The sequence below is a fragment of the Harpia harpyja genome, chromosome 4 (genome assembly GCF_026419915.1).
Source record: "Harpia harpyja isolate bHarHar1 chromosome 4, bHarHar1 primary haplotype, whole genome shotgun sequence".
Taxonomy (NCBI): Eukaryota; Metazoa; Chordata; class Aves; order Accipitriformes; family Accipitridae; genus Harpia; species Harpia harpyja.
The window spans coordinates 47,774,226-47,788,171 of record NC_068943.1 but is presented as its reverse complement, the minus strand read 5'-3'; the positions used below and the strand labels follow the sequence as shown (position 1 = coordinate 47,788,171).

Here is a 13,946-nt window from a genome sequence, read left to right as displayed (position 1 = left end):
GATGGCAAATGTCACTGCTTTGCTACTCGCTGACCAGTTTGCTATTCAATGTTTTAATTCCAAGGCACTATGATGAATCTTATGACATTAGGACAAAGCTGGCCTTCATGTCCTCACAGCCAACATCTTCGTACCTGTTCCCTGCCCCGTTCTGGCCCAGGTATCTGCATATAGACCACCTTAAATCCTCTGAGGGAAGAGGGAGGATAGGTTCAGTGGATCTGTCAGTCATCAGGGCAAACATTAAGGTCGAGGATGGCAACAGGATGGTGACTCTGAGTGTCTGCAGGGGTCCCTGCTTCCCACAGCATCACCCTTCACTTGTGTACATGTTACTCCTCCTCCTGCTCTGGGGTGCCAGACTCTTTCCAGCTGTCACATTAGCATCTGCAACCTGATGTGCTGGTATCACCACAGCAGCATTATGCAGCTTGGCAGGTATTAATGGATTAATTTATTTGCTGATCCCAAAAACCTATGGAAGGGCACAGAAGCAGGTACACACTGAAGCTACTAACTAGTCCCTCCAGCTTCCTGGAATAGTTTGCATGTATTGACTGCATTTGCTCCCTGGTTTCACGACAGGGAGACTGAGAGGATTATACTGTAGTAGACCAAAAGTCTCTAGACCAAAAGTGTCTGGTCCCTTCCAAAGCTCCTAACAATACAGGAATTCGCTCCAACCATAACCCCTGCATTTCTTGCTTAATACCTTGAGTGTCTATGTGCAGCACTCCATGTTGCGTACTCCAGGCTGTGCACCCTGCAAAGTGAATTGTGTGATACAGAGCAAACCAAGGATACTTTCTTAGGAGTCTCAAAAAAGGTCCAAGAAGGAAATTCTATTGAAACATGCAGGAGTGCAGCACATGTCTGAAGTTCCAGTTTGTTGAGACTGCTGTCTCATGGCAAGATGTAGGGAATGCAGGATATACACTGAATTTCCACTGCCAGGCAGCGACACTGCAGGAAAAGGATCCCCAAACAGAGGACCTGCAGCTTTTTCAGCCAAGGGACTGGAAACATAGCAGAGCCCTTCTAATATTCCTGAATTGAGGTAATTTCTCTCATATTTGGACCCTGGAGCAAAACTAGTTTGGGTTTTGGCAATAGCTCCGTGTTTTCCCTTCAGCAACTTCCAGAAAAGAACTGAAGAATGGAATTGCTTTTATTTCCATTGTTTTTCCTCTGCTATTTAGCTTCAGCCTCGGTTACTTATTGCCTGCAGGAGCTGCATGGGAATAGCTGGAGCTGGTGGCAGCATCTTTGTATTTGCTACACAAGAAGCAGGGAGACAGCCTCTGTTCAAATTCAGACAGAGTAGATTTTGAACCTTGCAAACCTTTCATGTGTGATCAGTCAAAACAGAGCATTCTTCTGGCTTGCTTTAGCTGCTAGATACAAGCCAAACCTCAAAGGAGAGTTTGGGAATGTTGATTTTTCCTCCTTGCAGTATGAGGGAGTATTTCATCTGCAGACAGTTCTCTCCTGGGTAAGAAGCATTTCCTATTCTTAAATGAACAGAGAACTGAGCTTTTCCTTCTATAATTAAGAAGACTGTAGCTGAGGCCCTTTTTCTGCTCTTTGCTAGAATCTGAAATTATCTCCTCCCTTACTGTGAGTTTTGAATGTTTTGCTAGCCTTGTTTTCCCTGAACTTACACATTGTCACATACCCTGAGAAAACCTATTCCATTGCCTTTTGTAGGAAATGCACTTGTCTCATGAGAAGGCTGCTTGAATGATTTCTACCCTAATTTGGCAGATCAAGGACACATTTTTCTTAAGCTTTTGTACCAAATTTCAGAGTTTTCTGAGCTCCTGTGCTCACAGTTAGAAGTCACAATAAGAAATAGGGCAGACTTACAGTGATAATCGGAGAAGTGGGAATAGTTCGTCAGTTGAAACTGTATTTCCAGAGCTGTAGGCTTATGGGAAATGTGTGAAACAGCAGCAGGTAGTCGAAAATCAAATGCAGAAAAAGAAAGGATCCTTTAGGCAAGTGGAGAACTAAAATGAGAGAAATGAGAAATAAGTGAACAGTGGCTATTCAGCCTAGTTCGGGTTTAACTATCTCAGAACCACTGAACAATACGGTATAAAACAATTAATGGTTCTGTGTGATTACTTTTTGAAATTGATAGGTGTGTATTAGATTAGAAAATGTTGAAAGGCTACCAGAGCTGGAGAGAAGGTTAAAAAAAGCACACCTACTTGTGTGGCTTTTGTGATTCTAGCCACTGCTGTGGACAGAATGGCTGTAACATAGACCTGGGCCAAACAGGAGGGGATTGTAGGAAAACCTTTAGCATTAGCAAGTAGGATAAAACAGTAGGAAGCTGTTATAGCTGCCTTTTTGTTCTGATGAGCAACCCCTCCTGTGCACCAGTTAGTGTACTACTGTGCAGAGTTGCAGCAGACTTAGAGCAAATCTGAACCTGTCTCCTTTGAAACCATATGTTCTCTCTGTTGGTGATAGATAAGAAATAGCTAGAATTAAACGTTCTTGTTTTCATTATTATTTGGGGGTTTCCGTTATGTTTTCAGAGAACTATTTCCAGAGCTAGGCATAGACTAGCCAAGAGCTTTGGCAGCAGTCCTCTGGTTACTCATAATGCAAGAATTAAATACCTCAGTGCCCAGTAGCAGATTTGATAGAAGGGAATATGTGCTCATGCCCCAAGCTATGTGGGCTATTTGCTCAAGCCTACCTCCCTCAGCTATGGTAAATGGGGAGTGCTCTAATGTGACGTGTGCGTCAGGGAAGTCGCTGCTGGCTGATCTGATGCTGGAAGCCCCTTATACCACCAGTGCAAGGTTTACTGGAGAACATGTCTCCAAGTCCTCAGGCTGCAGCCCCCCCTGATGCTTGGCAGTAAGTTTCATCTAGCTCTGAGGAGACCTTTCTTTGTTGGACTGCAAATATTTAGCAAAAAATGCCCCTCAGAGACTAGACTACCATTGTATTTTGGTCCTGAACAAACCCAGACAGCTTTCATTCTTTTCTCAATGTGAGCTCTAAAGTTTGCAAGAATCTCAAAGCACTATATTAGTCCAAGAAACCTTTACAGTAAGAGGTATCTGGGTAACAGGCTTAAACAGGAATTACATCTACAATGAGGGAGGTTTCTTACGGGTGTAAATCAGCTTGCTCCAGGGCTGTCTTGAATAACCCAGAGACCCTGCGCACAGTGCCTGAACGTATGCCATTCTCCACATGTACGAAAGTCTAGTGAGGTCAGACTTCCAGCACATGCCAGGAAAGCAATGCATTATGTGCAGCTGGACTCCCTGTACACACTGTGCAGAGCTGCTCTGTGCATAAACAGCAAGCCATATTAATTGGCCTATTTGTGTCCACATAGAGTAACTCCACAGCATGTATACTGCAAGCCCAGTCCATCTGGAATTACACGCAGCACCCATCCATGGAATCTACCTCTCAGCCATCCCAGGGCAAATCTGCTTTGAGGACAGGCTTACATCAATGTCAGTTTGTTCCAGCTGTCTGTCGTTTTTCATTTGCTTCGCATTGTTTTATAGCCCTTCTCACCTGTTGTCTTTGTCCTCTTCTGTCCCTTTTATGCCTGCTCTGTGGCATGGCAGGGAGATGCCATGCATGCATCACATCCTGAGCCACAGTGGAAACATCTGGAATTCTGCACAGCTTTTATAGTGCTTTGAGCTCACCAACAAGGTTTTTACACAGAATTGCACTTTTTCTTCCAGAAAGTCCAGCTGTGATATGTATCCAGTTCAGCCAAATGAGCTTCCTGACAAAGTGCATTCCACAGCTAGCATTAGCTCGCCCAAGGAAACCACCCTTTGCTATGTACATGGAAGGGCTTTAATCCTGCTGTCCCGTGGCAGAGTGAGGTATCGGGTGATGACCCTAACAAATGGTCCAATTTTTTTTTGGAGGAAGAAGCACTGGAAAGTGAAAACTGCATTAGAAAACACCCTTTTACCCCTCCCAGGAAATCCTTTCTTTTTATGGGAATAGTCAAACCTTGTAAAGGAAAGTTCTTATTATTTGGGTTAATGAATAGCTAATTGCTTTGCACAACAGTGGGAGCTGGACTAGATCCCAGGCCAGGAGCATTGCTAGTTAAGCCCAAGTTGAGAACTGTCAACCTGGAGTGAAACTCAAGTGTTTTAATGCAGTACCACTGCAAGGCAAAATCGGTGCTCACGCTGCTGAAGGGGTTGCCACGTTTGCTTTGCCCGTGTGGGATCAGCATGATGTGTGTTACTGTTACATTCATAAAGCTGTCATAAAGAATTAGCACACACTTTCTACTTTTGAATAATCCTTAATAGCAACTTTTATTCCCCTGAATGGCCTCCAAAGAGGAGCCTTGCAGATAGTCTCAAAAATGCAGCCCCAAACATCTCTCTTTGTAAGCACTGTCCTCAGCAAATTAGACACAGAGGCCTTTGGAATGGTCTTCTTTCCAAATGTCTGCTGGTTATATGGAGGCTAATGATGTAACTGAGAAGCAGCGTCTGCACTTTAGGTTGAATTCGGACATTTTCCATGCTAAAATAATTCCAGCTGCTTCATTTGCTTCCTTTTCCTGTAGATTCCTTTCCGATTGATGTATTTCATACTGACAGTTTTTACGGATATTGGCACTGGTCAAACAGAATTCCTGACCAAAATCCAGACAGAAATTTATTGTAAAATAGTATCTGTCTTTCCTAGCCAACTGCTGCTCATTTGGAGTAGCAGGGAAGGTGACTTTAAATTTGTATTTTAGTTAAACAAAGTTAGTTTAGGGGTTTTTTGCATTTTAGACTAACTAAAATGGAAATCCAGGTTAGGTGTCATGTATGGACCATTCAGAGTAGTGGAAGCAGGAGAAGAGGAGTGGACGCATGGAAGTCAACAAAGCGCAGTGGACAAGTCTGTCTCTACCAGGAGCAGTTATGTGTGCACAGAGCCCCCAGATTAGCTTGTCCTGGCTCCTTAGTGTAACAGGAAACACACTGTAGGGTATCAAAGAAAAAGGTCTTCTGGGTCAGAACCTGATGTTGTCTCTCATCCCAAGAGCCAGCTCTTGTTTCAGCAAAACTTTGAGGTTTGCTGAGGACTGGTGATAGAAGCTGCAGTGGCCTTAGAGACTTCTTCCATAGCTGCAAGAATACACTTCCTCCTGTCTGCCACTTACAACCTGCAGTTTACATTAACAGTGGGATCGTTACATTTTTCACCTTCAGTTATGCAGACAGTCCCAAAATTGGCCTTCACACTCTGAAGCAATCCAAGTCCTTCATTTCTTTGGACAGTCAGTCTAGTGAGAATATTGTATTTTACATATAATGGCCATAGGAATATAATGGTCCCGCTGTACATACATACTCTTACAGCTTATATCTTAAAGAAATCCTGTAATAACTTTAAGAACAAATGATCATCATGGCTGTAGCCTTTTTTATGATGGCAAAAATTGGCAAAGAAGGAAAATGTGCCATTTGTTTAAGCCAGTATTTTAACATACATGAAGTTAACAGTACATCTCAGGCAGCAACAGAGCTCTGCAAATTGGTGGGATGCTTGTGAGTACAAACGCTATAACAATTCCGGTGTCTAGTAGCTGTACAAGACCTATTCATGCTTATCATGGCTTATTAGAAGTAGAGCAATGTGTTGTCATGCTGAATCTTGAGCATGTACAGGAGAATAGAGGGATCCTTCTGGGACTGTCTTTTTGCAGCATGCTTGACCTTGTCTTCAACATGGATTTGCACAGAGGATCCTGGGTGTATAGAGTTCATTGCAGGCTCAGGTTTGCAAAATGTCAGAACCAGTAATCCTTTCCTTGACTCTGGAAGTCAGACTCTCCCCTCAGTTGTCCTTGGGGAATGAAGCTAAGTCATTACTCTGGATTTGGGAGCAATATTTGGGTGAGAAGTTTTTCCTGACTGTGATGCAAAATGATACAAGTGCCTCAGCAGTCTTGCGTTCATGAAGTTGTAGTGCTGCTTATCATCAAATTAGCAATACCCACTTCTCTTGCAAATGGGCTTCTTTATAGTCTAACTGGAAGAATGTGATCACTGAAAAGCAGCCAGTGATACACTATGTACCATTATTTTCTGTGTTGACAGTTGAGAAAATAATATCGTAGCATAGAAGTTTAGTTTGAATTGTTTATTGGACTAAAAACAGTTTAAAAACCAAGAAATAAATCCAGCTGTTAGAAAAAAATGTGTTGTTTGAGGTGGATGAACTTTCATTCTGGGAACTATTTTCTTGTCTGCAGATCATTTGCAGGAATGTAAATACTAATGTTTTTACTTTTCTTTGTTACAAATGTAGAACAAGCTGACCAATTAAGAATTGGATACCAGCCCATTTAAGGAAGATCGCTGCATTTAGTTTTGCTATTTGACCTCAGCAGCAGAGTGGTGTGACTGAAAATATACCTGCACTGCACAAAATCAAAGTCTGCTAGACAAACATCTAAAGCATCCTTGAAAAATACTTGTACATAATTTCTTGCTAAGATTGATCTCTGCCAAGAAACTTAAATAGTCGATTACTAAATAGTACAGTTTTGTGACTGTCAGTTGAAACTCAACTTCAGGTAGGGTTTCATTGCATAGAAGGTGCAGGGAGGAATACAAGGGACTGTGTTACCTTATAGCGGCCTTAAGATAATGATTGATATTAGGTGGTCTAAAGATTTACCGTTCAGTCACCCATGACACCCAATCCGCAGCTTCCAGCTTCCCTATTGCTTCCCTGGAGAAGCCAGCCTTCCCGAGGAGGAGGTCTCCCTCACACAGTAGCCCCTGCAGAAATGCCTTGAGACACTCTACCTGAGTGCTCCCTTGATGATACTGCAGGTGATACTGTTTGAGAACTTCATATAAAAATGCCCAAAGGGACAATGATTAAGCTCCCCAAGAGAAGAATGGGGAACTGAGGAGAAGCACAATCCTAGCTGAGGAACAGGATTGGAGAGGTGGCTTTACTCCCTGTAGCCTTCCTATGTAGCTTTAGGTTTATGTCATAAAATCATGTTTTTGAATGTATTTAGGGCTTAAAGGTGCAGGTGAGTGCCTTTGGTTAGACTCAAAAGCCTCTAAAAATGGCAGTTAAATAGCTCCACAGCTTTGAGGACCTGTATCTCAGTTCTCCACTTGCACAGTGGATGTAGTTGTGGCTCTGCCATGGAGACGGCTACATCAGAGCCTGTGATGTGCCTGGGTACCTTAGTGATGATATCTCTACACAGCCCTGCAGGCAATAAGTTGTCTCTCTGCTTGATTTGCCTCAGTGCTAAATAATGGTCAGCCTGTGCTAGTGTGCCATGATGCTTTGATATACCGATGATTTTCAGCAGCTTAGATTCAGGCTGTGAGATTACTGACTTGTTTCCTTCACCGAGATGAGTAACAGTAGGGAAGAAATTGTGTGTTTGTGTATGTCCTTGTTTATTTTCCCCCACTGTGAAGCATTAATTGGTGACTGTGGCGGGTTGACCCTGGCTGGATGCCAGGTGCCCACCAAAGCCATTCTATCACTCCCCCTCCTCAGCTGGACAGGGGAGAGAAAATATAACAAAGGGCTCGTGGGTCGAGATAAGGACAGGAGAGATCACTCACCAATTACCGTCACGAGCAAAACAGACTCAACTTGGGGAAAACTAACTCAATTTATTACCAATCAACCAGAGTAGGGTAATGAGAAATAAAACCAGATCTCAGAACACCTTCCCTCCACCCCTCCCTTCTTCCTGGGCACAACTTCACTCCCAGATTCTCTACTTACCCTCCCCCAGCGGCGCAGGGCGATGGGGAATGGGGTTTACGGTCAGTTCATCACACGTTATTTCTGCCGCTTCATCCTCCTCAGGGGCAGGACTCATCACACTCTTCCCCTGCTCCAGCGTGGGGTCCCTCCCACGGGAGACAGTCCTCCACGAACTTCTCCAATGTGGGTCCTTCCCACAGGCTGCAGTTCTTCACGAGCTGCTCCAGCATGGGTCTCTTCCACCGCATGCAGTCCTTCAGGAGCACACTGCTTCGGCATGCGTTCCCCCACGGAGTCACAAGTCCTGCCAGAAAACCTGCTCCGTGGGCTCCTCTCTCCACAGATCTGCAGGTCCTGCCAGGAGCCTGCTCCAGCGCGGTCTTCCCGTGGGGTCACAGCCTCCTTCAGGCACCCACCTGCTCCGGCGTGGGGTCCTCCATGGGCTGCAGGTGGATATCTGCTCCACCGTGGACCTCCATGGGCTGCAGGGGGACAGCCTGCCTCACCGTGGTCTTCACCACTGGCTGCAGGGGAATCTCTGCTCCGGCACCTGGAGCATCTCCTCCCCCTCCTTCTTCACTGACCTTGGTGTCTGCAGGGTTGTTTCTCTTACATGTTCTCACTCCTCTCTCTGGCTGCCATTTCTGTCTGTCCCAGCAACTTTTTTTCCTTCTTAAATATGTTATCACAGAGGTGCTACTACTGTGCAATCGCTGATTGGCTCGGCCTTGGCCAGCAGCGGGTCCGTCTTAGGGCCGGCTGGCATTGGCTCTGTTGGACACAGGGGAAGCTTCTAGCAGCTTCTCACAGAAGCCACCCCTGTAACCCCCGCGCACACTACCAAAACCTTGCCACACAAAGCCAATACGGTGACTGAATGCAAAATTTCTTTTCCCCTCTCTGTTCTTACAGGACTCACATAGGAGTTAATTGCCAAAAAGAAAACTGCATGTTGTAACAGTATAAGGGATGACAAAGCATATGTGGGGGTGGAACAGTTTGAAATGCTCTGAGGTCCTAAGGATGCTACTCTAATAATAATACTTATTCTTTGGCAATAGGGAGTAGGCAAAATAATCTGTGATGTAATGGCCTGGCTTGTCATTTATGGCTTGCAAGCCAGCGTTTAGCCACTCAGCAATTTAGGATTACAGAATTATCAGCAGAGAGAAATACTGTTGCTTGAAATTGTGACATGGTTTTATAAACTTCCTTCTTTTACAGATTCGGTTAAACAGCAGAGGACTTATCTATTCTGTTGGTCTCCTGCTGGCATCTGTTTTTGTCACAGTATGTATATAGTCTTTCATTCTTCATTTCCAAAAGAGTGATTTTTATAGATGTTTTCTTCACCTGTTCCTTTCTCACCTCCAGCTGTAATAGTGGTTGCAAAGCCTGTTGTTAAGGGACAGGAATTGTCATTCCTATTGTAAACTTTCCAAGACCTTAATCTGGCACTTTGCAGAAGCTATCACTGTCACAAGATGGCTCTCATTTGTATGTTTTTTATGGGAGGAGCCTGGGAGATTCATTAGTAATCGTTAGTTATTTTTCATGCTAGAGTTGAAGCAGATCCCCCTTGATGTATGATGAGATCCGTTCTCCTGTTGGACAGGTAGACAAAATGCTGTACAGTTTGCTTTGGCCCTCTGTAGGAACCTTCTGAAACACAACGCAGACGAGAACAAATAGTGCCTGGACATGACAATTTTTCTATTGAAATCAGTGTCTCACATTCCCTGACCTGTCCAAGTCCAACATAGCAGACTAGAAATGATAGAGAGAAGAGGGTTTATGTGACATCTTCCAAATCATGAGACCAGCTGCTATAGGGAGTCCTCCTGTGCGTTACACACCAGCACCATTCCCATGTACACAAGACTTCAATCTTTTAAGAAGTTTGTGTGGAAGGAAACTAAGCAAAGTCAAGCCCAGCCTTAGACTGTGTGGCTCTAGATTGAGATGCAGAGGGGCACATGAAGTATTTTGAGTGAAGAAAAAGGAATCTGGCCTTTGAAAATGTTTCTGATTGAATTAAATGGGATTGTTCTTGGCAAAATTAAATTCATTGCAGAAACTTAAGGCCCTTGGGCCAGGAGTCAAGGTGATGCAAGTCACTGTGGCTTCCATGACTGTGAGGGGGCTACTCTGATTTACTTCAGCTGTGGTCTTCAGCTCACTTGTTGCAGTACTTGCATTGTGATTGCTTCCAGGTAACCATGATCAGTAAGGGGACAGTCATCTTCATGCTCCTGTAATTGAGAAGGGCATTTACCACTTTTTTCAAAATGTTCCTGCTGTGGTGGCTTACTCTGTGTCTATTGTAGGTTTTTGGCGTCCACATGAACAAATGGAAACTGGATAAGAAGCTAGGGTGTGTGTGCCTTTCCCTTTACGGCATCTTCCTGTGTTTCTCCATCATGACAGAATTCAATGTTTTCACTTTTGTGAACTTGCCAATGTGCAGAGATCACTAATGCAGGTGGCAGACTGTCGTGAGGAACTTCCTTCTTACCTGTGCAATACAAACCACGGCTGGCATCTCCTGAATGCGGTGCACCTCCAAGTCGTGATGTATATCCTGTTCACTGTTCATAGGACCCGTGGCCCCATCTAGATCTGCCCTCTCCCTGACCTCCCCACAACCTGGAAAAATCCTGCATCGATGTGAAGATTATTTTTTTCAACATTCATGTGGTTTCCTAGCTCAGTTTTTGAACAGTGTGACTGGGACTCTAGATGAACTGGCTGCTAACTGGCGTCAAGCCAGGTAAAACTGGTCTGCTACAATTCCTTCTTTTTTTAAGTTATTTGATGGAAGACTAATCTAATTTATGACTTAAGACTATTGCTACAATGCAGAAGAGGGTACATCATACAGGGGCTGATTTCAAGGAGAATCATGGGAATTTTTCTGGTTGGTTTTGTTTTGGGGTTTTTTTTAGTTGTGTTTTGGGGGTTTTTTTGTTTTGTTTTTTTGTTGTTGGGTTTTTTTATTAATTGCCAGAGATCAAAGTCCTCTCTTGCAGCTTCTCCTTCTGAGTGCTGGGTCTCCTGTAACGATCCAAAGGTCACAGGGCAGTGTAATATGGGAATACAATTCAAGGTACTCGGGCATATGAATGGATTTACTGAGTATTAAAAGAAGATTGTCAAGGCAACAGATGATGACTTTTTACCATAAAAAATTAATCTTGTACAGGTGTGATGAGGAATGCAAGGTAAATGTGGATTCAAAGGGTAAACACTGCTACCATTTAACTACTAATGTTGGAGTTTTATTACTAGGTTGTTTATGGTTTTTCCAAGCAATAGTTTGATCGCCAGCCCAGGAGGGCTACCAAGGAGGTGTCCTGGTTTTTAAAGGCCTGCACATCGAAATGGAAGGTCAGAACTTTCTCTGCTTCATCAGATTTCTTGTTTTGGGGGGATTCAATAGTTCATGTCTTATTCATTCTGAGAAGGACGTAAGTACGTGTTGGAACTTTTCTAAATGAGTTACAGACACTGGTTTCTTTAAAAGGAAAGAGGCATATTTTGCACAGACATAGTTACTGAAGTCATAATTTGCCACTCTTTAAAGAATACACTGGACCTGGCCAGATATTTGTCGTCTTAAGCAGTTGAACTTACCTGATAACAGATCATGTGGATTCATCACCCTTCCTTTGGGAGGGAGGAAGACACAGAGAGATGGCACTTTTTAAAATGTGGAATATCTTCAATGCAGACTCGCTCACAGATCTTAAGTTATTGTGAAAGTTTAGCTATTCATTGTTCCAATATCCCTGCTAGATTTTGTATACTTCTGTATTAATATCCAGGCAGATTGCACCCCATGAGAAACACCATCACAGCTTCATTTGTATGTATTGATACTGTGGATTCTTGCCAGTGCTGGCTCTTGTATTTACTTTAAGCACTGATCACTTCTGATTCATTTGGTATGTTTTTTCCTCTTTCTTGTGTATGTTCTACTATGAAATGTATTAAGATACTACCAGCTAGGTGAATGTTTTTGTCTATGGTTCAAACAGTGGCAAGTATTGGTAGTAAAGGCACAGCAAACCCTACATAAAAGAAAGGAAAAAAAAAAAAAACAAACGCAAAATACTAAGCTATAGCAGGAAAAAAACCTCCCAACTCAGAAAAAAAAAAAAAAAGAGCCCCGTTCACAGGCAGAAAACCAATTTTTATTTCATTTGCACTTTTGGAAGTTATTTTTTCGTTTAATTTTCTTTGGGGAAAATGTTGTAAGTCAAAATATTTACACCCTGTGGTTTCCATTCAGCTCAGCACCTGGTTTTCTTTCTTTGTTACACTAAATGTGTGGAGGCACTGGCAGCTGTTGCACTGTGTGTGTCAAAGCCCAGCAGAAAAAGCTGTGTACCGCTGGCTTCGGGTGAACAAAGTGTGCTTATGGATCCCTGGCAAGAAGAAGGAAGGGTCCAGGGACAGGTAGTAGAGAGAGTCAATGACATGCCTGCGTCATTGTTTTTCATTCTGGAAAACAATTGTGTTGCTACTTGTTGAGCTATGCAACCTGTTGTTTGAGCAGCCTTCTCGTAACTATGCCTGCTGGAAGTCCTCTTGTGTTAGGAAGCCCACTGTACCTTCCTGTTGTTTTTTTTGTTGCTGTTGTTTCTTTTTCTGTTGTTGTTAATGAGATTAATAATAATAACAACAATCACTAAAATGCCTAAAATACTTCCTTAAATCAAACAATGTTAGCAACAATGTGGCACACTTCACTAAAATCCACCCCACAAACACACCACTATACTCTCGTAGCAAGATGCAGTTGCTCCTAAGCAGAGTGTTTCCTTGCTGACAGAAGGGACAGATTTGGGGAAGGGGGGGGAAAAAAAAAAAAAAAAAAAAAAAAGAGAAGTTTCACATCAGGGCCTATTATTACTTCTATTTTGAATATTTATACTGCTGCTCCAATGGAGCCAGTTGGATCTATTTCTACGAAATAGCCATTACCTATCCCATGGCACAAAAACTGCATGAGTATTTTTTAGGAACTTTTCCTATTGGTGTGCATTAAATACTGTAGTATATCGTAGCTTTGCATTGTGTGTAAAACCTGAAATACCTTGTTTTGACACTTGTGTGTTGTGTAAGTTGTTTGTTCTAAGCAGAAGCAAAAGGTACATTGAACTGCCATTATCTGTGCCATATATGAATTGATAAGCACTTCCTATATTGACAGTTTCAGCGAGATGTGCTTACAATTTGCAACCAAATCAACCGGTGCAGACCTGGTTTGGAACAGGATAGACCAACTGAATGTGTGCACTCTTGGTTTTGTCTCCAAAAGAGAGAGCCTCTCAAGTTTGTTAGCATAATCGAAGCCTGTGGAAAAGTCCCCAAAGCAAAAAACTTGAGCAATTTTTAGCATCCTTCCTGTACAACGTCTCCAAAACTCACATAGACAGTTATATCCAAATGCAGTGCATAGTAATAGCTTTACTTCACTGAGCCAAGCAGAGGACTGAGTCTGAGGGGTTCTCTCCTCCCGACGCTGGATTCTGGAAGTTGCTGGCTCTGAAAGGGGGGACAGCCAGCGCCTGGCTTCAGTTTCCCAGTGAGAAGCTCTGCAGCGCCCGTTGCTGCTCAAGACGTGGGCCACTGTTGAGGCGCGGGGCCACAGGACTGGCGTCCGTCGAGGGCGTCTGCCCCCTGCCCTGCACGGGCACCTCGGCTGGCAGAGGCCCTGGGGGTGTGGGGCGGGATGGGGACGGGGCATGTTGGGGCTGGGGCTCGGGGTGGCTGGGGGGTGGCTGCCTGGGGGGGAAGCAGGGAGCTGAGGCACAAAGGGGCTGTGGAAAGGCCCAGGGGTTGGGGGGAACCAGAGGTGAAGCCAGGTTGGGTTGGGTTTTTTGAATATGACTGTGATTCATTTGTGGTTTTATTCTTCTGAAAGCAAGGGTCACCTTCATGTCTGAGGCTGCTCTGGTCTTTGGACCAGTCGACTGTTTTTGTTTCCATTCCTAGCAGTTTCAAATGATTCCTATTGAGTATTTCAGAGAGATTAAAGAGCCTTTTCCTTAGTGGAGAGCACTTCACTGCAGCTCTGACTTTGACTTGATTTAAATATGTGATCCCTTGCTTGTTTCAACTCTGCTCGACATGTGGATGGCCTTCCTTTGACAGTGGTTCAAAGGCAGAATGATAGGATG

The 13,946-nt window shown here is 43.7% G+C and overlaps 1 protein-coding gene across 3 annotated transcripts in view; it reads left to right on the top strand.

Moving 5' to 3' along the window:
- The window catches only part of SLC24A3 (solute carrier family 24 member 3), a 186,766-nt gene extending 174,149 nt beyond the window's left edge, over positions 1-12,617 (top strand). For all 3 annotated transcript variants that reach the window (XM_052783853.1, XM_052783852.1, XM_052783851.1), the window contains exons 16-17: positions 8,986-9,051; positions 10,089-12,617. In XM_052783853.1, coding sequence (XP_052639813.1) covers positions 8,986-9,051; positions 10,089-10,238 — 216 coding nt within the window. In that variant the 3' untranslated portion in view covers positions 10,239-12,617. The remainder of the gene's footprint in view (positions 1-8,985; positions 9,052-10,088) is intronic.
- Positions 12,618-13,946: the final 1,329 nt, after the last annotated feature.